Source organism: Myxocyprinus asiaticus, chromosome 28 (assembly GCF_019703515.2).
Source record: "Myxocyprinus asiaticus isolate MX2 ecotype Aquarium Trade chromosome 28, UBuf_Myxa_2, whole genome shotgun sequence".
Taxonomy (NCBI): Eukaryota; Metazoa; Chordata; class Actinopteri; order Cypriniformes; family Catostomidae; genus Myxocyprinus; species Myxocyprinus asiaticus.
In genome coordinates, this window is record NC_059371.1 from 17,430,067 (window position 1) to 17,456,730 (window position 26,664).

General features: G+C 39.6%; 2 protein-coding genes and 2 non-coding genes across 6 annotated transcripts; 3 read left to right on the plus strand and 1 right to left on the minus strand.

Annotated features, from left to right (window-relative positions):
* Positions 1 to 122: 122 nt before the first annotated feature.
* Positions 123 to 15,123, minus strand: LOC127418719 (tuftelin-interacting protein 11). Of its 2 annotated transcripts, XM_051659447.1 has the most exons (14): positions 15,062 to 15,123; positions 13,192 to 13,401; positions 6,747 to 6,903; positions 6,488 to 6,641; positions 6,200 to 6,327; positions 5,712 to 5,867; positions 5,433 to 5,624; positions 3,416 to 3,730; positions 2,463 to 2,569; positions 2,208 to 2,376; positions 1,856 to 2,099; positions 1,044 to 1,186; positions 703 to 868; positions 123 to 601 (listed from the first exon to the last, which is right to left on the minus strand). In XM_051659447.1, the coding sequence occupies exons 2-14, from the start codon at positions 13,395 to 13,397 to the stop codon at positions 240 to 242; spliced, it is 2,499 nt and encodes an 832-aa protein (XP_051515407.1). In that variant the 5' UTR covers positions 13,398 to 13,401; positions 15,062 to 15,123; the 3' UTR covers positions 123 to 239. The 2 variants fall into 2 exon arrangements, with proteins under 2 accessions (XP_051515407.1, XP_051515408.1); XM_051659448.1 differs by lacking the exon at positions 15,062 to 15,123 and having other exon boundaries at positions 6,747 to 7,316; positions 13,192 to 13,336.
* Positions 15,124 to 26,584, plus strand: LOC127418718 (nascent polypeptide-associated complex subunit alpha-like). 2 transcript variants are annotated; one of them, XM_051659444.1, is made up of 9 exons: positions 15,135 to 15,211; positions 16,103 to 16,178; positions 20,903 to 22,765; positions 23,290 to 23,375; positions 23,592 to 23,669; positions 23,777 to 23,923; positions 25,823 to 25,951; positions 26,089 to 26,211; positions 26,464 to 26,584. In XM_051659444.1, exons 2-9 carry the CDS (start codon positions 16,109 to 16,111, stop codon positions 26,476 to 26,478), a joined length of 2,511 nt encoding a protein of 836 aa, XP_051515404.1. In that variant the 5' UTR covers positions 15,135 to 15,211; positions 16,103 to 16,108; the 3' UTR covers positions 26,479 to 26,584. The 2 variants fall into 2 exon arrangements, with proteins under 2 accessions (XP_051515406.1, XP_051515404.1); XM_051659446.1 differs by lacking the exon at positions 20,903 to 22,765 and having other exon boundaries at positions 15,124 to 15,211.
* LOC127419575 (small nucleolar RNA SNORD59) lies at positions 25,671 to 25,746 on the plus strand. The gene has a single exon (XR_007893697.1). It is a non-coding gene; the product is annotated as a small nucleolar RNA SNORD59 (small nucleolar RNA).
* On the plus strand, positions 26,294 to 26,359 carry LOC127419576 (small nucleolar RNA SNORD59). The gene has a single exon (XR_007893698.1). It is a non-coding gene; the product is annotated as a small nucleolar RNA SNORD59 (small nucleolar RNA).
* Positions 26,585 to 26,664: the final 80 nt, after the last annotated feature.

A 26,664-nucleotide genomic window follows, 5' to 3' on the forward strand; every position in this document is an offset into this window, starting at 1 on the left:
ATTTCATGGAGGTCAAAACGACAAATGAAAGTGGTTGTTGAAACCATGCATTTGGATTTATCCCAGATTTGGACAAAATGACAGACACAATTGGTAGCTTGATACAAAACAGTCAAGCACCGTTAATTTAAGCACAAATTTATTTCAAAACCAGTTCTTTAACGTATAAAACAGCATTATGACAGACATGGTAAAACACTCTTAAGTTTCTCCTAATCCCACTCAAACCAGCATCAGTCTTACTTGGCCATGTCAATTAGGCTCTGTAGTGATGTTGGAACCCAGGTTTTCTCACCCTGCACGAAGACCACTCCACGCTCAATGTAGATGACTATTCTGCCAAATGTGAATAGCTGTTTGCCCATATAACGTTTGGCCACAAGTGGCATGAAGACAATGCCATTCTCCTCAGCCTTGGCCTGGACTAGATCTTTGAAATTGGTGGGTACAGATGTCGGTACTTGGGCCGTGCCTGGTGGGCGTGGAACAGAATTCTCCACTTCACGGCGCTCAGGCTGTACCTCGCACTGGAAATCTTTCCTTCTCTCCGTCTGAATGAGGTATGCGACGTTCTCCCTTGCTCCAGGTTGCATGTATCCACCTGCAAAAAAAGAGAGTAGAGAGTTGGCATCTACAGTATAATGTTAAAGGGAAGGTGAACAGATATTTTGTGATATTTGGAAATATGCGTGTATGACTAACCCAGTCCGGAAGCAACCGCACGGTTCATAATGTCGAGAGCCTCGTTCAGTTTGTCTTTGACCAGTGGGTGACCGAGCAGATTCTCTGAGAGCAAGCTCTTCCAGCCCAGATACCACTTAGTGATCTCCTCATAGTTTGGGTTGTTACTGAGCCACGAACATAACACCTGCAACATGAAATGACAACATTTGGTCCTTAAAATACAAGCCATATTTTGGCATTACACCAATCAGATTTGGATCTAATTATTACTTCTTAGCACTTGCACATGATTTGCATTAATACAAAAGGTATTGTATTCTTTTGACTAACTTTACAAGACAACATGCCAGTTTGCTGACCTGTAGCCATTTGGGGAAGAAATTCTTGTCCAGTAGTCCCATCATGGTGGAGACCGAGAGCATGCCCTCCCAGTCCATCACCCAGGTAAACGGCTCCAACACCTGCTGATGAGGATTCACTACCAGCTCTCCTAAACACAAAGCTGCAACAAACCAACACAAAGTTTAGGCAGGCACTCCCTCAGAATAGGGTGACCAGATGACACAAGTTACTAACCTAAACATTTAACTCATGTTATAGAAATTTTACAAATACAAAGATTTTACTGGCCATGTTAAGATTTCTTAATGTTTTTTTTTTTTTTTTAAGACTTAATATGGAAATTGTTGAGATTGTCAAGATTTTTCCATTGTGAGGTCCATTTTTATAAGCTATTTGATAGCTTAAAATACTTTGTCAGATGGTGGTTAATAAAATAAGAGCATGTTTTTCTTAAAAAAACAAAGCAAAACAAATGTTTCTTCATTTGTGCAGAATCTGACTCAGTATTCTGGAGAGGAAGCACCAAACATGATTCTTTATATGTATGTATTATTTACCGTTCTATTAAAGGGTTAAAGAACTTCATAGCCCAAAAACTTGTTACTAAGTGCTACATGGCACAATGCTGCTGGTTTTTCATGACAGGAAAATCTCATGATAGAAAAAGCATGAATCCCAGAATGTCAGTTTTTAAACATTTACAGCTATCAAAAGAAAATTATCAGTACAAATGGCATCCTAAGTCTTTATCACCGTCAGGGCACGGGACATGGCTTGTAGAATCAGGACAGCATATGCACTGCCAAATCAGACAATCACAGGCATATACCGAGTTTGGGGACGATATTTTTGACCATGAAAGCCTCCCAGGCACCAGGTGTGAAGACGTCTCTCCAGGGTTGCAGAATGAGTCTGGCAGATGAATCGCTGGGGTGCCAGCGTTGTAAGGCATGGGCTAGTTTGCTGCGGATTGGTGCGTATAGGGGCTCAAGGCGGGTCTGCATCAGGGGCAGCCAAGGATGAATCCATGAGTGGATGGGGACCGTGTCTGTCAGTGGGTTCCAGTTGTCCACCTATCCAAAAACAGAGAGAGGATTTATATCCTGCATGAATATTACTTGTCAAGTATGACCAGGGAATATGCAATATAAATTGGTCTGATGCAAATGTGAAAAACAAACTTCTCTCTGTAGTCGTGGGAAAATAAGCTGCTCCAGAACATGGTCCAGAATCCAAAGTGGTAGCACAGGGGCCCAGCACTCCACACAGTCCACCATGGGCCCCACGTTTCTGGTCTGCCACTGAGACACACAGATCCTCATGACAGGAACCCACACCTCCCATATCAACCTGGAGCCACACGAACACACTTGCTCAACTAACCTGCTTACACATCCATAGACACACCACATATACAGGACTCACGTATGGTTTACCTGTGGTAAGGGTCCATCTGAGAAGTATCCAGTCCACTTTGAAGAGACTGTGAGTTTTCAAGAATGGCCCTCCATTGACCGACTTCCTCTAAACCATCTGAACAATCCTATAGATAAAGACAGATAAACAGCACCAACAATCATCCATGCGATCCAGTGAGCGGCAGTTCTGTGTATGGAAATGCCTTGTTGATGAGAGAGGTCAACAGAGAATGGCCAGACTGGTTCAAACCGACAAAGTCTACGGTAACTAAGATAACCGCTCTGTACAATTGTGGTGAGAAGAATAGCATCTCAGAATGCTATTTTGAGATGCAGGTTGGCGCTGTTTTGGCAGCACGAGGGGGAGCTACACAATATTAGGCAGGTGGTTTTAATGTTGTGGCTGATCGGTATATATACTGTATATAAGACACGTTAAAAAATACACTGCAAAAAATACAGTTTATCTTTTTTTTGTGGTGGGGCCTGAAAATGTTTTTTTGTTGAACCCTGCTTGTGTTTTATTTATTTTTTTAATCCCCTTTTCTCCCCAAATTGGAATGCCCAATTCCCACTACTTAGTAGGTCCTCGTGGTGGCGCGGTTACTCACCTCAATCCGGGTGGTGGAGGACAAGTTTCAGTAGCCTCCGCTTCTGAGACCGTCAATCCACGCATCTTATCACGTGGCTCGTTGTGCATATTGGAGGCTCATGCTATTCTCCGCGATCCACGCACAACTTACCATGCGACCCAATGAGAGCGAGAACCACTTAATCGCGACCACAAGGAGGTTACCCCATGTGACTCTCCCCTCCCTAACAACCGGGCCAATTTCGTTGCATAGGAGACCTGGGAAACCTGCTCATGTTTATTGGTTGTTATATGATCAAACAGATTATCAATTATTGGATCAAAAGACTACCATGAGATGGCTACTTTAAAACAGTGTTATAGACAGTGAAGTTTTTACCTTCAATGGATCCCAGTGGCGCAGTTTCTCTTTCAGTAGAGGATGCACTACAGACACAGCTAGATCTCCCAATTCCATGGTCTTATACTCCTGATAGAACTCTGTCTGCAGCTGCTGGAAGACCTGAGCACATTCTTGAAGGCTGAGCTTAGGGCTGCCCTCCGTTTCACCCGCCTCAAAATGCTCCACTATGTCCAGCACCCGCTCTAACCGACCAATAGCCTCTTCCTCCTCTGCCAGCCTGCCCTGTAGGGCGTCGCTCTCATGGGTCAGGGTCACTACAGTGTCCTTCTCATGCTGCAGACGCCTAGCACTCTATACACATAACACAAAGTACTTTGTTCAAAACTTGTTTGAGGTTTCAGTTAGTGATTAAAGCAGGTGTTTCTTATTAAACAAATTATGCATTTAAATAGAAAACATTGAATCTTTAATAAAATGTCCTGCTAGGGGGCTTGGGTAGCTCAGTGGTAAAATAGCTACTTCGAATCCCAGGGTGTGCTGAGTGACTCCAGCCAGGTCTCCTTAGCAACCAAATTGGCCTGGTTGCTAGGGAGGGTAGAGTCACATGGGGTAAACTCCTCGTGGTCGCTTTAATGTGGTTAGTTCTCGGTGGGGCGTGTGGTGGATGGCGTGAAGCCTCCACACGCGCTGTCTCCGCGGTAACGTGCTCAACAAGCCACGTGATAAGATGCGCGGGTTGATGGTCTCAGACATGGAGGCAACTGGGATTCGTCCTCCGCCACCTGGACTGAGGCGAATCACTACGCGACCACGAGGACTTAAAAGCACACTGAGAATTGGGCATTCCAGATCGGGAGAAAAAATGGAAAAAAATATAATAATAAATAAATAAATAAAATGTCCTGCTAGGAGGAAAAATATGTAAAAAAGTGATTTTTATGTGTCTGACAATAGTTTTTGTCTCATACTTCTCACATGGTGTAGCACAGTGGTTCCCAAACTGTGGTAAAAAGAGCATCCCAGTGGTACACCACACAAACAGCCCTGGGAATTTACAATAATGATGTTTCCATGCTTTGTTTATCTTTATATTCACTTCACCAATATAATATAAACCACCAATTTTCATCTCAAGCTCTAGGTGGTACTTAAACTACACTGTAAAAACAAATCCTGTTAAATTCACCGTAAAAAAAACGGTAAAAACGTTTCAGGCTTTACAGGATGTAATTTTGATGCCTGTATTTTTACGGTGCCTTACGTCGTTTATATTATTAAATATCATATTAACCTTCTGAAACTGTAAAAATCTGCTTTTCACTTTATAATGTATTGTTAATCATCATAGTAATTACAAAAGTGCACATGATGACATGAAGTTCATCAACAGAGGCCCTTTCTGGAGCAATGACCAATAAACATGTAGAGACAGTGCTCAGTGTCACTCACACAAACACTAAACACCATCAGGGAACACATGTGAAATTAAATTAATGTAATAAACATTAACTAAACTACATTAAATATAACACAGAACACCCCAATGTACATAACTGATAATAAGAAGAAACATAACTATTCCAAGAAAATATAATGAAATGAACTGGGTCACGCAGGGAATTCTGGGAAAGCCCGATTATTGTTTTTTACCTTAATTTTAACAATAGCTTACCATAAAAAGTACATGTACTGTTGTTAAACATACAGTTTTACTGTTAATTATACAGAAAATCATACTTTTTACATTACATTTTGTTTTTTTTTTACAAAATTGTACCATAAAACTACATGTATTGTCTTTTTAAATATATTACAATTTGTACTGTATATTTTAAGCTAACTGCCCGTTAACCAATTAATGTTTTTTTACTGTAGCATTTTTACAGTCTTTTACCGTTAAAATTATGAAAATATTTTACAGTGTAGCTGGTCTGAGAAGTTTGCAAACCAAGGATGTAGTGTACACTGATACTGACAGTGTCTTATTTTTCCCATTTCTCTCGGAGCACAATGTTATGTCGGTAGATCACAGTTTTGTTTGTGAGTTCTGTACCTGTAGGATATCTTGCTCTGTGAGCTCAATGAGCAGTTGGAGGTTGTGTTCCAGCTCTGGCAGAGAGAAACCAGAGCTCTTCTGTTCTCGTGTGCTCACACTCAAAGGGGCTTCCTCGGGCACATTGTGTTTCTGACTCATGTGACTGTAACTGTGGTACACCTTCTGCTCTCTGCCTGTCATATCTATCACCTGAAACGGGGGGGGAGGGTTAATTGTTTACTGTGCAGTGTATTGTAATGCTTATTGACCATTACTCTATGCCTGCTGCTCTCTTACCTTGACCTGAGCCAGTTCTCCAGCAGGCCTGCTCATGCTCTGGTTGGCCAGTTTGCCATGAGCTTTCAGTTGTTCCACAGTCTTGTAAGAATATTTAGGCTTTTTCTTCACCACTCCTGGCTCTTTACGCCATTGCCCCAACTCCCGCTGAAATTCCTGCAAAAGAGAAAGTGAAGAATTAAAGTGTTGCTTTGAGCCTAGACTTACAATATGTTCTGATGACTTGTTGTTTGTCATTTTTGTCCAATTTTGTTTAAATAATGGTGTATAATTATAATTAAATAACTATATTTTTCTATTTCTAGAGTTATATAATATGATGGTGTTTTGAAAAACATGTGATCCAGTTTGATGCAGTCATCATCTTTAATTACAAAAGTGATTTTGCGTCACGTAAAATGATGGTGAATCTTAAACATTTGTATTATGCTTGCCATTAGCTTCAGGCACTAGTTACAAAAACCACTCCTGTTTTTGAGTTGACTTACTTTCTCCTCCTCCTCCTCAGAGTCTACAGTTGGGAAATCCTGTAGGGACTGTGGAGTCCTTTCATTTCCATATGCACCAACCGCTCCCTTCCCCTTCCGCACCTTAGCCTCAATCGGATTCACAATACCTGCAGACAAACATGTCAGGACACTGTAAACAGACTTCAATCCAGATAATCAATCCAGGTAAATAAAAACATGACACATAACTCACTATAAGCTAACTGTACTCAGACAGAATCAGTACTTTGAGGTATAAAATAAAGGCTATGGACTGAATTATTTTACCCTGAGCATTTTTGCCCAACCCTTTTCCTGGAACATAGCCCATCTTCTGCAGGAGTTTTTGACCAATGCCTCGTGTGTGTTTCTCCCAGGAACCCAGGTCCTGTCCTGCCCTGATACCACCTGCAAACCTCTGAGATGTCTTAAAGCTCCCACCCTAACCAAATGAATCCAAAGACAGATATCAAGAAATATTTCAATGGCCCAATATCCAAAACCAAAGACTTGTTGCTGTGTCAGTCTTGTAGACATCTCACTGTACCGTTTGGAGTTTTTTGGGAGCAGAAGTGCGGGGTGGAGGTGGTGTATCTCCATCTTGACTGGAGTCATCTGAACCCTCTTTTTCTGCTTTCTCCTCAGCTGCAGTCTTCCGTAGGCCAGCACTTACAAAGTTTACAGGAGCTGAGAAGTCCTTCGATCTACATGGTTAATAATATAAATATAAAAAGGGTTAGTTCGGGGGCCTGGGTAGCTCAGCGAGTATTCATGCTGACTACCACCCCTGGAGTCGTGAGTTCGAATCCAGGGTGTGCTGAGTGACTCCAGCCAGGTCTCCTAAGCAACCAAATTGGCCCAGTTGCTAGGGAGGGTAGAGTCACATGGGGTAAACCTCCTCGTGGTCTCAATAATGTGGTTCTCGCTCTCGGTGGGGCGTGTGGCGAGTTGTGTGTGGACGCCGCGGAGAATAGCTTGAAGCCTCCACGTGTGCTATGTCTTCGTGGTAATGCGCTCAACAAGCCACGTGATAAGATTGACGGTCTCAGACACGAAGGCAACTGAGAATCGTCCTCTGCCACCTGGATTGAGGCGAGTCACTACGCCACCATGAGAACTTAGAGCACATTGGGAATTGGGCATTCCAAATTGGGGAGAAAAGGGGAGAAAAAAAATATTATAATAAAAAAAAGGATTAGTTCACCAAAAAATAAACATTCGTCACTTACTCAACTCTCATGTCGTTCCAAAGCTGTATTACTTTTTTTTAAAGAACCACAAAAGGTGATGTTAGGCAGAATGTTAGAGACTGACAACTTCAGTCCCCATTTACTTTCATTGTATGGAAAAAAAGATGCAATGAAAGTGAATGGTGACTGAGGCTGTCAGTCCCTAACATTCTGCTGGCCCCTGCACACTTCATATGAAATCCAATAAGGAATGGGTGTGAAGTAATTTAGAACAAAATCTAGCCAAAAAGGTGTTTTTGAGTTCGTTTCGGTGGTTCGTAACAGCTCGGCACGGCCAACTTTCAGGAAAACTTTGTACCAGAAGCTAAACACCTTCTTACTCATTACTTTAACAAATGACATAATGGAAGTTAACTCCCTTATATTCCATTACATAATACACATTTAAAATGTATTACAGACGTATTATTATTATTATTCTTCATGGAAATTCAGTCATCATTCACCAACATGTTGTTCCAAACTCGTATGACTTACTTTCTTCCATGCAACACAATAAGGAGATATTAGACTGAATGTTAGCCTGAGTCACCATTTACTTTCAGTGAATGTTTTTTCTCTATGTTTTGAAAGTGAATGTTGACCGAGACTGTCAGTCTCTAACATTCTGTCTAACATCTTTTGTGTTCCACAGAATACGGAAGGTCACACGGGTTTGGAACAACACGAGGGTTGGGAAATGATGACAGAATATCAAATTATGGCTGAGCTATCACTTTAAAGGGATAGTTCACCCAAAAATGAAAATTATCATAATTTATTCATACCATCCAAGTGAATACTGCAAGTGAATGGGTGCCTACATTTTGATGCTCCAAAAAGCACATAAAGGCAGCATAAAAGTAATCCATAAGACTCCAGTAGTTAAATCCATATCTTCAGAAGTGATATGATAGGTGTGGGTGATATGTCATTTTTTGATAGACAGCATTCTCCTTGCCCAGCAGGGGGCGAGTGAATCACCAAAAACACAAAAATAAGAAGAATGTGAAAGTGATCTGTTTCTCATCCACACGTTCTCATATCACATTGCTTCTGAAGATATTGATTTAACCACTGGAGTCTTAATAATTACTTTTATGCTGACATTATATTTTTTTTTTTTTTTTTTTGCTTTAAAATGTTGCCACCCATTCACTTGCATTATGTGGACGAACAGAGCTGAGATATTCTTCTAAAATCTTCATTTGTGTTCAGCAGAGGAAAGAAAGTAATACACATCTGTGATGGCATGAGGGTGAGTAAATGATGAGAAAATTTGCATTTTGGGGTGAACTATCCCATTAAGGGCTCTTGTCAGATCTGGATGAATTTATCAATAAGGTTTGGAAACCTTTCTAGTAATTATTATGTTGAAAACGTGAAAATGTCCCACAGGGACATTATATACAATGCTGAAATATAAACCAAATCAAGATCTTATTAATGCCTAATTTCTATTTTATTGCTTTTAAAGCCCTGCGTAAATTCTTATTTCAGTATAGTTACAGTTTTCAGTGTCAAAAGAATTTAGATCATTAGTTATGTACAGCAGTACCACCACTCTCTAAACGCAGCCTGCATAGGGCACATGTACATTTGATATACACTCGATGACGGTTAATTGCCCATAATCCACCGTGGGGAAGACGTATGAACTGCTTCCTTCACTCCTGCAATGTTTTATTTCATGCTGAATATATTAAATTACTTTGACAAATCATTACTTGATTAAAATAACATAATAACATATAGAGGCAAAACATACAGATATGTTTTAAAATGTACTCTTTATTTATATTTATACAGAATTTTGCCATTAAGATGAAGAATTCTTTATTTACTAAATAATTCACTGAGGTGATATTATTTTAAATCCGGAGACTGCACACAGTGGAAATGATTATTCTGTGATTTAAATATTCGGTTATAACATGTAGGTTATGATAATATGGTCAGATAAGAAACACTACCCAGCTTGTATTGGAGTTTAAAGGTACTGAAGTATAACAAATAAATACAATAATGTACATTTGATAAAATATGTTTACTCTTTATATTAACATATATATTAAAAATGACAAACAGAATTAAGATTTATTGTATTAATATATTATCTAATTAGAATAACAAGTAAGGCCCAAGTATTTTAAAAGTTCATGTGACGTTGCTTCTGCGACAGCCCCAGAGCTCCAACGCTCGGTGTATACGTCAGCGTCCGAATTCACGCACTCATTTCGTTCACTCACTGCTGAGATATTGTGCACTAACTGCCATTTACTATATAGGAAATAGTGAATGATTTCAGACATAGCCACTCTCTTCGCCATACGATCGCCTTGCACCTGCACATCTCTCAAGCGCGCCCCACGCAGAAATGCTGTCTGTTCGCGCTCCAGTAACTGTAATCTGATTACACTTTGACGTAACACAGTAATATAACATGTTACTTAAAATTAAGTAATCTGATTACAGTTACAGACATGAATAAAATGAAGTTACTTGGATTACACATTTATTGCTAAAACAATAATATTAAGTAGAATGCATTTTAAAATGTATTACGTTCCTATGTTAGTACTTTTATGTGTGTTGCTGTGTCAGCTGATGAGCATGTGCTCTAACAAACCACCATGGCATTGCGGACACGTATCGAGGCGATGGCAGATGAGTGAGCTGTGTTACTATGGACGCAGCGGTGTGTAGTTGTTTATTCAAATTGAAAACGAAGGTGAAGCATTTCAAGTTTTTATGCGCTCACAATCAATCTCAGCGAGCTCTGTGTTAGCATGCTCCCAGCCCTGTCTGAGGCACGCAAGGCTTGGCCACCGACAAATCCTCCTCAAATCTCTGCGCTCCGCCCCATCCTCACGCGTCTCCCTCGGGTGTCCTTCTGCAGCTGCTGCGGGAGGAGAGGGGATCAGTTTCGGGTGTATGTGGAAAACAGCGCTCGTTCCTGTCTGACAGAGTGATATATCGCTCACAAGGTGGGAACATTTGCAGAACGGCGTCTTGAAAAAGACGTCACTAAGCAAACGGCTCTTTTATGTTCTTTATGTACTGTACACAATAAAAAACAAACACAATGCTATAGTGTTACAGATGCACAGGTGATAAAGGATATTCAATTTGTCTGAGCACAAGGAGGGAGGTAGAAATAATCCAATCGCTGTAAAGTTGTGTAAACACACACATGCTGCACATGTACACATACAAACAGACATACATGATGCAACAAACAATCAAACCTGTATATGCACACCAAAAAGAAACAAAAAGCATTAAAATACACAATGGTTTTACTATCAAAGCTGTCTGCAAATGGGTTTTCAGAAATATTTTCAGTTCATTAGTATTCTTTTAGTCTTTCACACCAACACAAGTAAACAAGCTTACTGAACACATACATGCCACACACAGCTAAGATGGTTGTAGACAGCAGACACACACACACACACACACACACACACCTGAAGATACTACTACAGCATATTTGAGATAAGAAAGTTAAGTTGCATTTTTAGAAATGCACTGGATCTCTTTAGCCAAGTTGCTGTCTTTGTCATATTGCTGTAATTTGGTTAATATTTCAGTCAATATTAAAGTACTAAGAGCTATTAATGTCACATTTGTTTGTTTTTTTCCCCGCAGGTTTGATTGGTTTTAGAAAGTAACTTCAAAGTAATGTAATTAGTAATCTAATTACTTTCCATATGAAGTAATTAGTAATCCAATTACATTACATTAGTAATCAGTAATGGATTACTTTTTTTGAAAGTAACTTACCCAACACTGGTGATCAATTATGCAGCTTTCATGGATTTAATACTGATATCTCAAAGGTCAAAGTGTGCCGGTTTTTTAAGTGTTTGAGATGATTTCTCCTCCTCAAAAGAGCAGGTTAATTTGCAACTATACTATTTTCAGCGGGATAGTGAATCTGCACTGTGTTTACAGATGACTGTACTATATTAAACTGTATGTAATGATGAATATAATGTATAATAATAATTGTAAGGGTCCTGATATTTGAAAGTTCTCCTGATAATGCCAAATGTAATGTCTGATTTCACCAGTAAATTTATAACATGGCAAACATTATTTTACTGCATAAACAAACACATTAAAAGAAGAAAAAAAAAAGTTTAGAAACATGTAATCAGTGACAATACTATTTTGAAACCTACAATATTAATGTAAAATACTTAAAATGTGTGTAATCAGTGACTGTGTACAAGCATATGTATCTAACATAATTATGTATTTTTCAGCAGGGCATAATTATTCATATTTCTATTCTGCTGTCACCATTGCCCTCTGCTGGGCTGATTTTTTTTTTGTCCCACTCCATCCCCATGGATCATCATACAATAAACAGCACTTTTTAAAAAAAAAAAAAAGTAAAGGAAATAAACCGTTTTGCATATGTCCTGAAAATAAACTGAACTAAATCCATATGCCCTTATCTTAAAAAAAATATTTTAATAAAATTCAGGAAATAAAATGGTTTTTTAACCGATTAATCAAAGTAGTAATCGAAGATTAATCGATTATCAAAATAAACGTTAGTTGCAGCCCAAGTGTCATCATAAATTACAATAACAGTGTAATCGGCGCATATTATGGCAGCGTATAGCGTGTTTGCACATTAGTGCCATGATTGCCAAAGGTAAACATTACAAATGGTACATTATCTACTGTAGTGTTTCCCAACCTTTTTTCTGCCATGGCACACTTTTTACAAATAACAAATCCAATGGCTAATTAAAATACTCTGACAGTGAGGATGAGTTTTCTTTCACGGTTTCTTTTTATCAGGATCTTATCTGATCTTATCTGATTAAAATACAGTCATCTGAAGATAAACACCGGTCCACGTGTAAATGCACATCTCTGCACTGATCAGTACATTGAGCTGCACTGACTGATCCAGGTAGAGCTGTTTCCTTTCGCTTTTGGAAAGTTTGATATTACTCATGCACAATAAAAAATCAACAACGCACAAACAGAGAGTCTACCAACTTTGTAGTCGCACCAGTGCGACCTCTTGCAAAGTTGAATCGCACTGTTAGGACAAATGGTTGCAAAATTAGTCACAGTCTAGAGCCCTGATTTATTTTGTGGAATCTGATAATTTTACACAGCACTTCTGACAATCTTTCATGGCACACTAGTGTGCCACGGCACAGTGGTTGGGAAACACTGATCTACTGCATATACTGTATGTTACTTTAAAATAGTTAAAACAGCGTCTTTTACTGATCTCGTGTGAATTCTACTCATACAGTAGAATGAGGCATGACGTCATTGATAAAACATTTTAAAGGCATATTAGTTGATGTTTTACATGCAGTCTTGAGCTTCCTCATATAATACATGCTCCTCTTAAAGCCTCCCTCAGTGGCTTGGCTGGTGTTTGAAGGTTCGCAAACAGTATATCGTTGCTCAGCTGTTTCAAACGTATTTTAGGCTCTGAGCGAAGAACTTTGCCAAACACTTTGCCGTGAGTGTGTTGAGGCCTTCAAATCTCCTTTTGTGTTTGGAACAACATGAGGATGAGTAAATTTCATTTTTGGATGTTGACTGGAGAGTTGTACACATAAGAACAAAATTAGAAGAGCCCAGAGGAGGAATATTTTAATTCTCCTACAACAAGTAGACATGCATATATTCAAAAGCACTTATTATTTAGTTATCTAAGTCTCTGGCAGCATAACTGTTTGAGATGAGCTCAAATGTTCATTATAAACAACAGCTCCATACCTCTTGCCTCCAAAGCTGGGCCTCTCATCATCAGAGTCATGTTCAGCCCAGATCCCATAAGTCATATCTTCTTTAGTCTGCCTGTGCCTCCGTCTCTCTGGGTTGAACTCATTGGCCAAGTCCCACTCAGAGATCTCAAACTTTTCAATTTCCACACCATCCTCCTCCTCATCTCCCCTACGCCCATACAAATGGGACATAGACATCTCACTGTTGGGATAAACAATACGTCAAGTGTGACTAAAGTGAAATAGCAAAATAGTGCATTGTCAAATCATTTTTGTGTAGCACCAATGAGCAAGCCAAAGGTGATTGTGGCAAGGAAAATAAATACCTAATGTTTTTTTGAAGACAAAAACAAAAAAAAAACATTGTCCTGTGGCAAGGCACATAACACAAAAAAATTTACATATTCCAAATATTATGTAGGATGTGCAATGGTACATAATATACATTGTATAAAACACAACATAGGAATACATTCACCCAAAAATGAAAATTCTCTCTTCATTTACTCACTCTCATCCCAGATGTGTATGACTTTCTTTCTTCTGCAGAACACAAATTAAGATTTTTAGAAGAACATTTCAGCTCTGTAGGGTGATACAATGCATGTGAATGGTGACCAGAACTCAGAACGTCCAAAAAGGACATTGAAAAGGGCAGCATTGAAGTAATCCATACGACTCCAGTTGTTGAATCTATATCTTCAGATGTTATATTATAGGTGTGTGTGAGAAATAGATCAATATTTAAGGTTTCTTTCTTTTATCAGGATCTTATCTGATTAAAATACAGTCATCTGAAGATAAAAAAGCCTTTAAAGCCTTTTTCAACAATCAGAGGGCATTAGAAAAGATTTTACACATTAGGAAATTCCATTGTATCCATAGTTTAACTGTGCAATATGATCATAGTAACCAAAGGTAAAAGTAAAACCATGATCAGCAGTAACCATAAAACAAATTATATTTTTCGTAAGAAAAACATCCAGAAATTAAATTGTATTCCCTCACTACCCTGATACATATTCATGGAAAATATATTTTTTAATATCTGTGATGTATGGATTGAAACCTTACCATTTCTGTCTGTTCATTGTGCAGATTTCTCCTTTATTCCTTTTCAGTGCTGTTTAGAATGTAGGGGCCATTTAATATGATTTTAAACTGGTTTAATCATCGACACATTATGGGTTTTTGTTGAGGTTTTAAACAAATAATCTTTTATTTTTACATTCACAGCCACCTACTGGTTGGGGCTGGTCAAAGGTGCAGATTTAGAGAGGGAAAAAAAAGGACTTAAATACTGTTGTTTCTCATCCACACCTATTATATCACTTCCGAAGATATAGATTTAACCACTGGAGATGTATGGATTACATTTATGCTGCCTTTATGGCCTTCTGAGTACTGGCCACCATTCATTTGCATTGTGAGGACCTACAGAGCTGAGATATTCTTCTAAAAATCTTAATTTGTGTTCTGCAGAAGAAAGAAAGTCATTCACATCTGGGATGACATGAGGGTGAGTAAATGATGAGAGAATTTTCATCTTTGAGTGAACTATACTGGAAAAGCTAACTGATATGTTGATGGATAAAAACAAAGACATCTCGATGTGTTTTCTAACTCATAGGATAAAAGTGAGTGTTTCTGATCATAATATATTAGTAGTACATCGTGTGAACGTTTTCAATGCTACAAAAATATTCAGGTTAGCATTGAACTGCTAATTACGGCAAGATTTGCTGTAAACAAGAACACCTGCCTACCTTCCAAACAGTTATTGTGCTAATTTTCTGCTATTTGAATAAACAGAGGTAACTTGTGTTTAACTGAGGGCTAAAAGCATATAAATAACATTTCACCTCAATATGTGGTCTTCTCTCAGACAGCAAGCAAGCGGCGTATCATGTGGAAACTTCCTGTTCGTACCGGAAGCAGAGTTGTGACATCAGAGCGACGCAGAGGTCAGAAACCCTCTCTTACAGCCATCTTGGATCCTGTGCCCTGATCTAGTGAGTACTGCCGTTTTAAATCTACTGTCATCCTATGTTGCTTAAGCGCTTTTGACCCCTGAAATAGTACGAGTATCGATGTTTTAGTACTCCTCGGTACCTAATGGTAAATATTGAATAATTTGGTTTGTCTCTTGAAATATTTTATGAACACAACCGGCTGACTGTTCAAAATGGGGTAGCAAGACGCTCTGCCTTCTGTATGTTACGAGCTGCTGGCTAGGTGTGTTACGAATCGCTCTAATTCTAGGACCTTGTTCGGAAATATCCTATTAGAAATAACCGTGGTGATTTTTGTGGGGATTTAATGTAACGTAAAGACGAAGGGAATGAGTATTGTGTGCCAGGAATCACTGATTGGAAAGTTTATCTCGCCTGCTGTATTACGCAAGCCATTGAAAAACATCTTTAGATAGAAAGAAGCACATGCTGTGACAGTATTACACCTACTGTACTGAGCCAGCGGTCGTTTATCTTTTTAATCCACATTGTTTTGTTCGTCTCATACAGTAGCTGCGTGACAGAGCTGCTCTCTGTTACACACGTGAAAATGTCCATCACACTGCACGCTCACATCTTTAACGACACCTTTGTGTAGTAATGACTGAATTGGTTATAGTTAGTCTTTGGACGTTTGATAGAACTCGGAGTCTATGTACAGGAGTCCTGAGAAATGTTATTACGTAAACTCGATACTCGAGATGATGTGAACACACCAGTAGGTTTAATTCAGCCGGCTGTGAGACAGCTGATAGCAGAGGCCCAGCAGGAAGAGGCCTAGTATGCAAGCCACATAGGTTTGACACAAAGACACATGTGCCTAAAACTACTTATTTGTATTCACTTGTGAGATCCATATGACATTTGTGATTATTTCCATTTCTGTTGCAGTCCAGAATGCCAGGCGAAGCCACAGAAACTGTCCCTGTTACAGAGCAGGACATGCAGCAGCCACAGGCCGAGACGGGTTAGTACTGTCCTCTAAATGTGCAATGCATGCATGACATTAAATGCGGCTTGTGCCAAGGGTCCTGGAGCTATATTGCTGATTTTGGCAGTTTTTCCGGTATAATACAGTAAGGTTATTGGAAGATGCACGTTTCTGACATTGTTGTTTTTTATGGCCATCTACCAGCTGTTGCAGCTACTTCACAAGGCAGTTTTCTGTGTTTGGAGTGGTTTCATGTTTTTGTTTTTTTGTTTTTGTCAGGTGGAGATGCGTTTTGAGCCACCTAGGGTGCGTCTTATCTCACTCCCTAGCTCCCTATTTCATGATATTGTGAACATGAATTCGGGCACTGGCAAAGGTGTTCATCCATACACATTGGGAAACATACCATTCAATTACTTGGGACATGATTATGAGATCTTGCTTTAAAATACAGCTGGTATTAATCAACAACATGGCTGTATAAATTAAACTGTCATGCATTTTCGTGGTAGATATTAAAGGTACACTAACTTTTTGCTAATTAAAAAAATGTTTTACACACAGATATGAATAGTATTTTTTTTAGAAATGTTAAATGATGTACACATGAGATGTCATCAGAAACCCAATAAAAGCAGTTTAATTTTGCATTGAGTGGGTCGCCCGCTCATGGGCGCTGCCAAGTTGACCGCACATGACGCGGTGTCATGCGTTTGGCCGAGTTACTATCACTAATATTGACAACAATTATAACATGTTTACTTTTATATTACGCTTTCAGCCAATGCTCAAACGTAAACATACATGTAAACAAAACAAGCAAACCAAACCATAAAACAACAAACACAATATACTTACTACAAGCAACAACAGAGCCCAACAGTATAGTACAGAGTGATGGTGTGGTATTGATCAGGAGGAGTGTGATCCACCAGAAAGTCAGAACAGAATGAGTGCAAATGAAAAGATAAAATGTCCCTGCTGGAGTCATGAAACAAATCGCTACGACTTGCAGCTCTTACAGCGCAGTTCATAAATATGCAGTGCGACATCAAACGCCAAGGGCGAGCTGTGTTCAGCTGGCACAGAGCTCACGAGGTGCTGCTGCCCGGTCACAAGAATGTCCATTATAGGGATGTGTGTATTAAAAGACGGATAAAAACCACAGATTAAAAGTAACAGAAGATGCTTCATCGAGAGACATGCTTTGAGTACTGTACTGACTATACAGAAAATAAAGTGATTGCTGGATTACTACATCAAAATGTTCCTGGGATGATATAAATAATATGGTTATTGAGAGTGGGTAAATGAAATGCATTATAAACTAAACCGTCATGAAATCTAGTTTACATGAAAGTAATGCGTGCCTGTTACTGCATTGAGTATTTCAATACAGTAATTTATGTTGAGTCCTAAAAGCATCTATTGTAAAAGTTTGTGTTGATAAATAGGTTTATAGTGCATTTTGAACATGTTGTCCATTGAGTTCAGCAAGTGCTGCGTGGTTAAAGACCGCCTCGTCTCATTTCTCACTCTGTCTGCAGCACGGAGCACCGCACGCGCGCCTCATGCACCCAGTTTTAACTGTAACCTGAAGACACAGGCTGATTCTGAAAACTGGAAAATGCTGCCTTTGGAGGCTGTATAAGGAGGTACAATTAAATAAGGTGCTTTTAAACTGTTTATAGACCAGTTTCCTTTAGAGACCAGAGTTCCTTTCATCTAAAAGCGCTGTAATTTAAACCATTAACTAATTAGGCAGCTGCCTCCATCGGTTTTGTTTGTGTTGTCGCTATTGAATATTGCACATGCAAACAACGTCAGAAAAAAAATGGTCCATACTAGACGTCACTGGCGGGTTATTTTTGTGAGTGCGAGAAAGTCTCCTCAGAGTGTGCCATTCCTGGTAAGAGTTCTCATCTAGAAAGTTACTATGATAGAAGTACCAGAACTGTAGGTGGGAACGGGGCTTCTGTTTAACATAGCAAACAAGAACTCCAGCATAGTTTTGTGTAGCTACCTAAATTGGTTAAGTATAGGCTCATAGGTTAGTTATGTGTTAATAATACTGAAAACGTTGTTTGGTTTTCTAATATTAAAGGCTGATCCAGGACCCAAGAACTTGCCCAACAGTTTGATTTGCCTGTACTGACTACTATTGCACTAAAAGTTGAGGTGTGATATTGTTAAAAATAGGTGCATCACTAAATCTGTGTGCATGGAACATGAACATACCAACTCTGCATGACAAATCAACTCTACATTGTCCTAACCTTTAACAAAACATCAGTGATTTCAACCTTTAACTTAAACTATATGTTTATATATATATATATATATATATATATATTTTATTATTATTGTGGTCCAGTCTGAAGGCTGGCAATTTTAAATATTGTGCTGGATCAGAGGTTGTTGTTTTTTTTTTTTTGTGGTATTTTCTGTATCGATTTGTTTACATTCAGGAATGTACTTGCAAAAAACATTTTGATCTTCGCGTGAAGGAAGGAGATGCAGTTAACTGCAAATTTGCAGATTAAGAAGTCTCTCTTAGGCCATGTACACACTGCAGCCAAAAAAAGTTGTCAGTTCACCTTTGAGTGCTTAGTCCTGTTCTCACATACACATACAGTTTGGTCATTTACAGGAGTGACAACCACATTTTCACATTTCACGTAGTGTGTACAGAACCTAACTGAATGTATGTGTCTTCATTCATTCATATATTTCAGTCTTTTTCTCCATTGTAGTTTTTCTCATCAGGCCTGCAGTCTCGGGGTAACCTGTACATTATAGTCCAGAGAGAGTGCACATGCTGTTTAACAACAGCCGCTTGGATGTGCATAAAACACGGTGATTCTTTTGACGGCAGCTTATAAAACAATGCTGGTTGATAATAGGTCTCTGGTGGATAGAATCTCTTTGCTTAAAAAGAGCAAACACAAAATGAGTTACACTGGTGGCATTCATGTTCCCAGGCTCAAGACCGTGCAGCGTTGCTAAGGTTATCACTTTTCAATCATCGCAATTGCGGGTGTAACTCCTGTATTCCGTACATATGGAATTAAAATTTAGGGTATCAACTCTTGCATTTATATGCAGTTGTCACTCTTGAAACTTTGTAGTGTGTATGTGGCCTTAATGATCTTAATTTTATGGAAAACCAGTTTTTCCTTTCAAATTAACCTAATGTTAAAAGATGCAGTCACAGCCTTTTCAGTAGGGCTGGGTATCAGCACAGATGCCCGATTCGATTCAATTTTGATTCACAAGATCTCGATTCGATTAAAATCGAGTCATTAGACATTGAAAATTCAGTACTACTAATTGGAGAGATGTTTCTAAAGCTGTACATGGAACACCAGTTTAAAAATAAATGAGTTCAGTGTTTCCCACAGGATTCTGAGCAGCAGGAGGAGACCTGTAGACCACCCCCCTCAAATTTTATATATATATTTCTCGCTTTCTTGTTATTGTTGTTTTATTATTATAAATGACATGCTAGACAGCGACAGAGCTGGAATTACACATTTATAATTAAAATATTTTGATTCTCTGTGTTTACATTCATACCTTGATAAGTCACCAGATGGGTATTTTGACAGACTTTTTAAGTATTTTTGAGCATTCTTGTGTGAATCCACATCGTGAGCACTCTTGGAACACACACACATAACTGCTGGCTACAGAGTCAAGGAATAGTTGTACTCTGTCAACGTGCTACACGGATGGATTTAGCTGTTGCACACCATCTCCGTGTTTACATCCTCTTCTCCCGCTGTACACGTTAGATGCGCTCCACTCACAAAGGCTCCACTTGCAAACACCTGGGAGTTGTGGACCCCTAAGCTGCAGGATTCACGTTAATCAGACCCAGTACACAAAGATCGATATCGATTTGGCCAAATGAAATAAATAAAAATTAATCTAAAAATATTTTTTTTGCCCACCCCTACTTTTCAGTGACAATGCAGTTTCATCTGAATTCTAAACGTGCTGCCCTCCATCTCAACACCTTTGAGTTGGGTCATTAAAAGTCTGACCTGCTGCTAGCTGTAAAAGCGATACCATTGTTTCCATTCAAATTATGTCCACACCCTTCATTTTTTGAGGACTTGGAAAAATATCAACTGAAAATAGTGTTGCCCTTTTTTATACACAGAATGTTAGTTATTTATATAATTCTTTAAATGAGCTTATCTGGCTATGTGAGAGTAAAATAGCTCAGTGGTGAAGGTCACCCAGTTTGGAGTCTACAGTTTTTTTTTTTTTTTTTTTTTTTTTTTTCACACTTTCACATCTGTATTTGCGGAATGGGCAATATTACAATTGCTTGTAAATAATGAATCATTGACATTTTCTCTAAAAACTTATCTGTAGTGGTAAATTGGATTTGAATTTGTCCAATTTTGTTATTAATAGTTGAACTTATTTAATATGAATGTATTAATATATTTTTTTCTTTTGGTACATTGGGTCATTGACAATTACTGGCTGGAACATGCATGTGCACTTGAGTGGTGGTTTAAAGAGACTCGCAGTTCCTAACCACATTTTTCATGGAGTGTTTGGTTTGCTTTAGTAGCCAGATGTTTTTGTGGAAAGTCTTATTTAGCAAAAAGTTTTGTGGTGCAATATAACAAACACCTTTGTGCAATTTCTTGAATGCATCCCCCATAATTCGCATGCGTGTTAAGATGTACACCATGCAACTTTGATTACCAAAAAAATCACTCTAGCCCCTTTATTTCCATTAGCCACACCTGCTGGTCCTGTGCCTCCCCCTGTTGCTGCGGCCCCTGTTCCCTCTCAGGCAAAGCCTAAAGAGGGCAAGACTAACCCCAAGCTGTCAACATCTCTCACCTCTGCTCCTAAAGCTGTTCCTGCTGGACGCAGGAAACGCTCCTCTCTTTCTGCCTCCTCAAGCTCCCCCACCTCTCCAAAATCTGCCTCTGGCCCTCGTGCTACCCCACCATGCTCCCCCCTGGCTTCTCCTCCAGCTGACTCTCCAGTCACTGGGAAAACTGATCAAACTGTTCCCAAGGTTATAAAGGCTGGCAAACAGGGAAAGCAACAAAAAGCAAAGTATTTCAAACCTGCCGAACATGAGCAAACGGTTGCACCTCCCTCCGCCACTAAGCATGCTCAAGAGCCTGCACCAGTTGCAACTATGCGGTCTATTGCTATACCAGAACCAGAGGTAGCAAAACCAGCTGAAGATTCAGCTGATTCCCCTGTCTCTCCCAAAGTTGCTGTGGCTCCTGTGGCTTTTAAAATAACCTCCAAGCCTGCTGCACCTGCACCCAAATCATTTACAGCAGACATGGCCTCCAGTCCACCCAAAGTGGCTGAAGCTCCCAAGGTTACCAATGAAGTACCAAAAGAAGCAACCGCTGCTGTTTCGAAACCCAAGAGTTCTGCACCTCCAAAAGCAGCAGCTAAACCTGGCCCTGCCCCAGTGACAGATGTAAAGGCAGCCCTGGCTGCTTCTGTTAGCAAAGCAAAATCTCCAAAAGATAAGCCAGCTGTGGCCCCCCCAAAGCCTGCTCCCTGGGTTGTGCCAGCAGCATTACAGGATGATGATGATCTCCCACCACTCATACCACCTGAGAATCCTGTTACAATGCCTCTTTTCCCACACATGCCACCTAGCACAATCCCTGTAGTTACCCCAGCAGCTCTGAACACTGAGCTTGTCCCTACCAGTAAGGAATCTGCCCCTAAGGTTGAGGCTGCTTCTGCCACTAAATTTCAGCCTGCCCTTAAAGTTGAGGCTGCTCCTCCACCAAAAGTTGAATCTGCTCCTGCACCTGAAGTTGAGGCTGCTCCTGCCCCTAATGTTGAGGGTGCTCCTAAAGCTGAGGCTGCCACTAAATCTAAGCCAGCCCCTGCTGCTAAAGTTGAGGCGACTGCTACCTCTAAAACTAAGCCAACCCCTGCCCCTAAAACTAAGCCAACCCCTGCCTCTAAAACTAAGCCAGCTCCCACCCCTAAAGTTGAGGCTGCTCCCGCCCCTAAAGTTGAGGCTGCTCCCGCCCCTAAAACTAAGCCAACCCCTACCTCTAAAACTGAGCCTGCTCCCGCCCCTAAAACTGAGGCTGCTCCCGCCCCTAAAGTTGAGGCTGCTCCCGCCCCTAAAGTTGAGGCTGCTCCCGCCCCTAAAACTAAACCAACCCCTGCCTCTAAAACTGAGCCTGCTCCCGCCTCTAAAACTCAGCCAACACCTGACTCTAAAACTAAGCCAGCTCCTGCCCCTAAAGTGGAGGCTGCTCCCGCCCCTAATGTTGAGGCTGCTCCCGCCCCTAAAACTAAGCCAACCCCTGCCTCTAAAGTTGAGGCTGCTCCCGCCTCTAAAACTCAGCCAACACCTGACTCTAAAACTAAGCCAGCTCCTGCCCCTAAAGTGGAGGCTGCTCCTGCCCCTAAAGCAAAGACAACCCCTGTCCCTATAGTTGAGGCTGCCTCTAAAGCTAAGCCTGCCCCTACCTCTAAAGGTGAGGCTCTTCCTGACGCTGCTCATAAAGCTGAGCCTGTCCCTACCCTTACAGTTAAACCTGCCCCCTTTCCCATACCAGTTAAACCCCCATCCATACTGGAGCCAGTCATCAGGAACGACAAGGGTATCTCTCTTTCTGTCTGTCTGTTTTCTACTCTTTAGAAGTATATGTTGGTGTATTATTATTATTATTATTATTATTATTATTATTATTATTTTATTTTATTTATTATGCTTTAGGATCATTAAATGCACACTTATAACACTGGATGTCCTTTGTCAGCAATAGTGGTCCATTTCAGAATCATACATCTGTCTGCATCTGTTTGAGTGAAATTTACAAGAGTTTCAGTTGGGTGTTGAAGGGGCATGGGGTGATAAACTCAAGCAAAACCCATTTAGTTATCAACAATATAATCTCATTCTGAAGTGGTCAATTTGTTTTACCTCAATGTTACAGGTTGTTTAAAATTAAATGTTTTAATAAAAACACTAAAATTGATGTTCACATTTTTCCCAATTTGAAGATTTTAATTATTTAAACAGGATTCGGATTATTATTATTATTATTATTATTATTATTATTATTTTCTTTGTGTGTCTTGCATGTGTCTATTGGCAATTAACTGAGATTTCTGGTTATTTTAGGGTCTGGTACTGAATCTGACAGTGATGAATCTGTTCCTGATTTGGAGGAACAGGACTCTGCACAGACACAAACACAACAGGCACAGGTAAGACACGGCATTGTCTGGTTCCATAAGTATTTTTTCCTCTGCATCTGCTAGTTGCAGTTAGGTGTCTTCTATTTCTCACACTCATGGAAATTTAGCACTTATTTTTAATTTCACTGTTAGAAATAATTCCTCTTGATCATGGGATAGATGGAAAGAAAAGACATTTGAGTCTTTTCCATGGAACTGATCTGAAACTGTTTCACCTTCCCATAGCTTGCAGCTGCTGCTGAAATCGATGAGGAACCTGTCAGCAAAGCAAAACAAAGCAGAAGTGAGAAGAAAGCAAGAAAGGTATACTATTCCACAAAAAGAATCCAAGAAACCACATGAATCCCGTAACTGCTAATTCTTCATAATGAATACGTTCATTGTTTTTAAACCTTTTTTCCCTTCGCTAGGCCATGTCTAAATTGGGTTTGAGACAAGTTGCAGGCGTTACCAGGGTAACCATTCGCAAGTCTAAGAACATACTCTTTGTCATCACCAAACCAGACGTCTACAAAAGTCCAGCTTCAGATACATACATTGTCTTTGGTGAAGCCAAGGTAAAAATAATATATATATATATATAAAATTACACACAAAGTTGAAGTTAGAAGTTTACATGCACTACGGTTGAAGTCATTAAAACTTATCTTTTAACCACTCCACAGATTTAATATTAGCAAACTATAGTTTTGGCAAGTTGTTTTTTACTTTGTGCATGACACAAGTAATTTTTCCAACAATTGTTTACAGACAGATTGTTTCACTTTTAATTGACTATCACAATTCCAGTGGGTCAGAAGTTTACATACACTAAGTTAACTGTGCCTTTAAGCAGCTTGGAAAATTCCAGAAAATGATGTCAAGCCTTTAGACAATTAACCAATTAGCTTCGGATAGGAGGTGTAGTGAATTGGAGGTGTACCTGTGGATGTATTTTAAGGCCTACCTTCAAACTCAGTGCCTCTTGGCTTGACATCATGGGAAAATCAAAAGAAATCCCTTGTTGTGGACCTCCCCAAGTCTGGTTCATCCTTGGGAGCAATTTCCAAATGCCTGAAGGTACCACGTTCATCTGTACAAACAATAGTACGCAAGTATAAACACCATGGGACCACGCAGCCATCATACGCATTCTGTCTGCTAGAGATGAGCGTAGTTTGGTGCGAAAAGTGCAAATCAATCCCATAACAACAGCAAAGGACCTTGTGAAGATGCTGGAGGAAACAGGTAGACAAGTATCTATATCCACAGTAAAACGAGTCCTATATCAACATAACATGAAAGGCCGCTCAGCAAGGAAGAATCCACTGCTCCAAAACCACCATAAAAAAGCCAGACTACAGTTTACAAATGCACATGGGGACAAAGATCTTACTTTTTGGAGAAGTGTCTTCTTGTCTAATAAAACAAAATTTGAACTGTTTGGCCATAATGACCATTGTTATGTTTAGAGATAAAAGGGTGAGGCTTGCAAGCCAAAGAACACCATCCTAACTGTGAAGCATGGGGGTGGCAGCATCATGTTGTGGGGGTGCTTTGCTGCAGGAGGGACTGGTGCACTTCACAAAATAGATGGCATAATCAGGAATAAAAATTATGTGGATATATTGAAGCAACATCTCAAGACATCAGCCAGGAAGTTAAAGCTCGGTCGCAAATGGGTCTTCCAAATGGGCAATGACCCCAAGCATACCTCCAAAGTTGTGGCAAAATGGCTTAAGGACAACAAAGTCAAGGTATTGGAGTGGCCATCACAAAGCCCTGACCTCAATCGTTAGAAAATTTGTGGGCAGAACTGAAAAAGCGTGTGCGAGCAAGGAGGCCTAAAAACCTGACTCGGTTACACCAGTTCTGTCTGAAGGATTGGGCCAAAATTCCAGCAACTTATTGTGAGAAACTTGTGGAAGGCTACCCAAAACGTTTGACCCAAGTTAAACAATTTAAAAGCAATGCTACCAAATACTAACAAAGTATATGTAAACATCTGACCCACTGGGAATGTGATGAAAGAAATAAAAGCTGAAATAAATCATTCTCTCTACTATTATTCTGACATTTCTCATTCTTAAAATAGTGATCCTAACTGACCTAAGACAGGGAATGTTTTCTACAATTAAATGTCAGGAATTGTGAAAAACAGAGTTTCAATGTATTTGGCTAAGGTGTATGTAAACTTCTGACTTCAACTGTACTTTTAAGTAGTTCAATGTTAGTGTGCACTCTCTTGGCTATTAGCCTATGTTGTGGTCGAAAACAGTTGTAATTTTACATTGCAACCTTACTAGATAATCTAGGCTAGACTTCCTCTTGATGATGATTTAAACAGTTTGACTTTCGTTCTTCTGAGACTGATGAAGCCAAACTTTCTGTCCTGAGCGAGGAAAATGTTAGTGGTGTTATTGCTAACTGAGCCTCACAAAGTAAGCTAAAATCCTGATGGTTTATTTTCCTCACAGATTGAAGACCTGTCCCAGCAAGCTCAATTGGCAGCTGCAGAGAAGTTCAAGGTCCAAGGAGAAGCTGTTTCAAACATTCAGGAAAACACACAGACACCTACAGTACAGGAGGAGAGCGAAGAAGAAGAGGTGAGAGCTTATGCCATTGTGATTAAGTGATATTTAAATGATTTATTTGCTGTGTTTGTATATGTATGTTTTCATATTGTGTTGAAATGTGAAAATTAATTTTATTTCTACCGAGTCATTTATTTTACTGTTTACAGGTTGATGAGACCGGAGTGGAAGTCAAGGACATTGAGCTGGTCATGTCACAGGCCAATGTGTCCAGGGCAAAGGCTGTGCGTGCACTGAAGAATAACAATAATGACATTGTCAATGCTATTATGGTGAGTTTATCTAATAACGACAATTTAATAAAATGCATTTTCTTTTTCTTCCCCCCCCCCACCCTCGCATGAATTTCAAAACACTTCTGTGATGATTTAACAGTATGACTTTCGTTCTTCTGAAGCCAATTCATCTGTTCTGAGAAGAGCTCATATACAGTGTATTTGCATTAAATCATTAATGCATTAAATACAGTTTTATGATATTCCTAAGCTGTCTTGCTCAGTTACATGTTTTGTATTTCTTCACAGGAATTGACGATGTAAATGGAGATCAGGGACTGGGTCACATTAAGATGTTGCTGATTTGATCTACACTATTGTTTGTACAATTTATACCCAAGAGAAATAAAGGTGTGGTTTGATGAAATGATCATTTTGCTGTATTCAGTGTATTTTTGTATGGATGTAAATTATATTCATCTTCATATATTGTACATTTGTCCTGAGCAG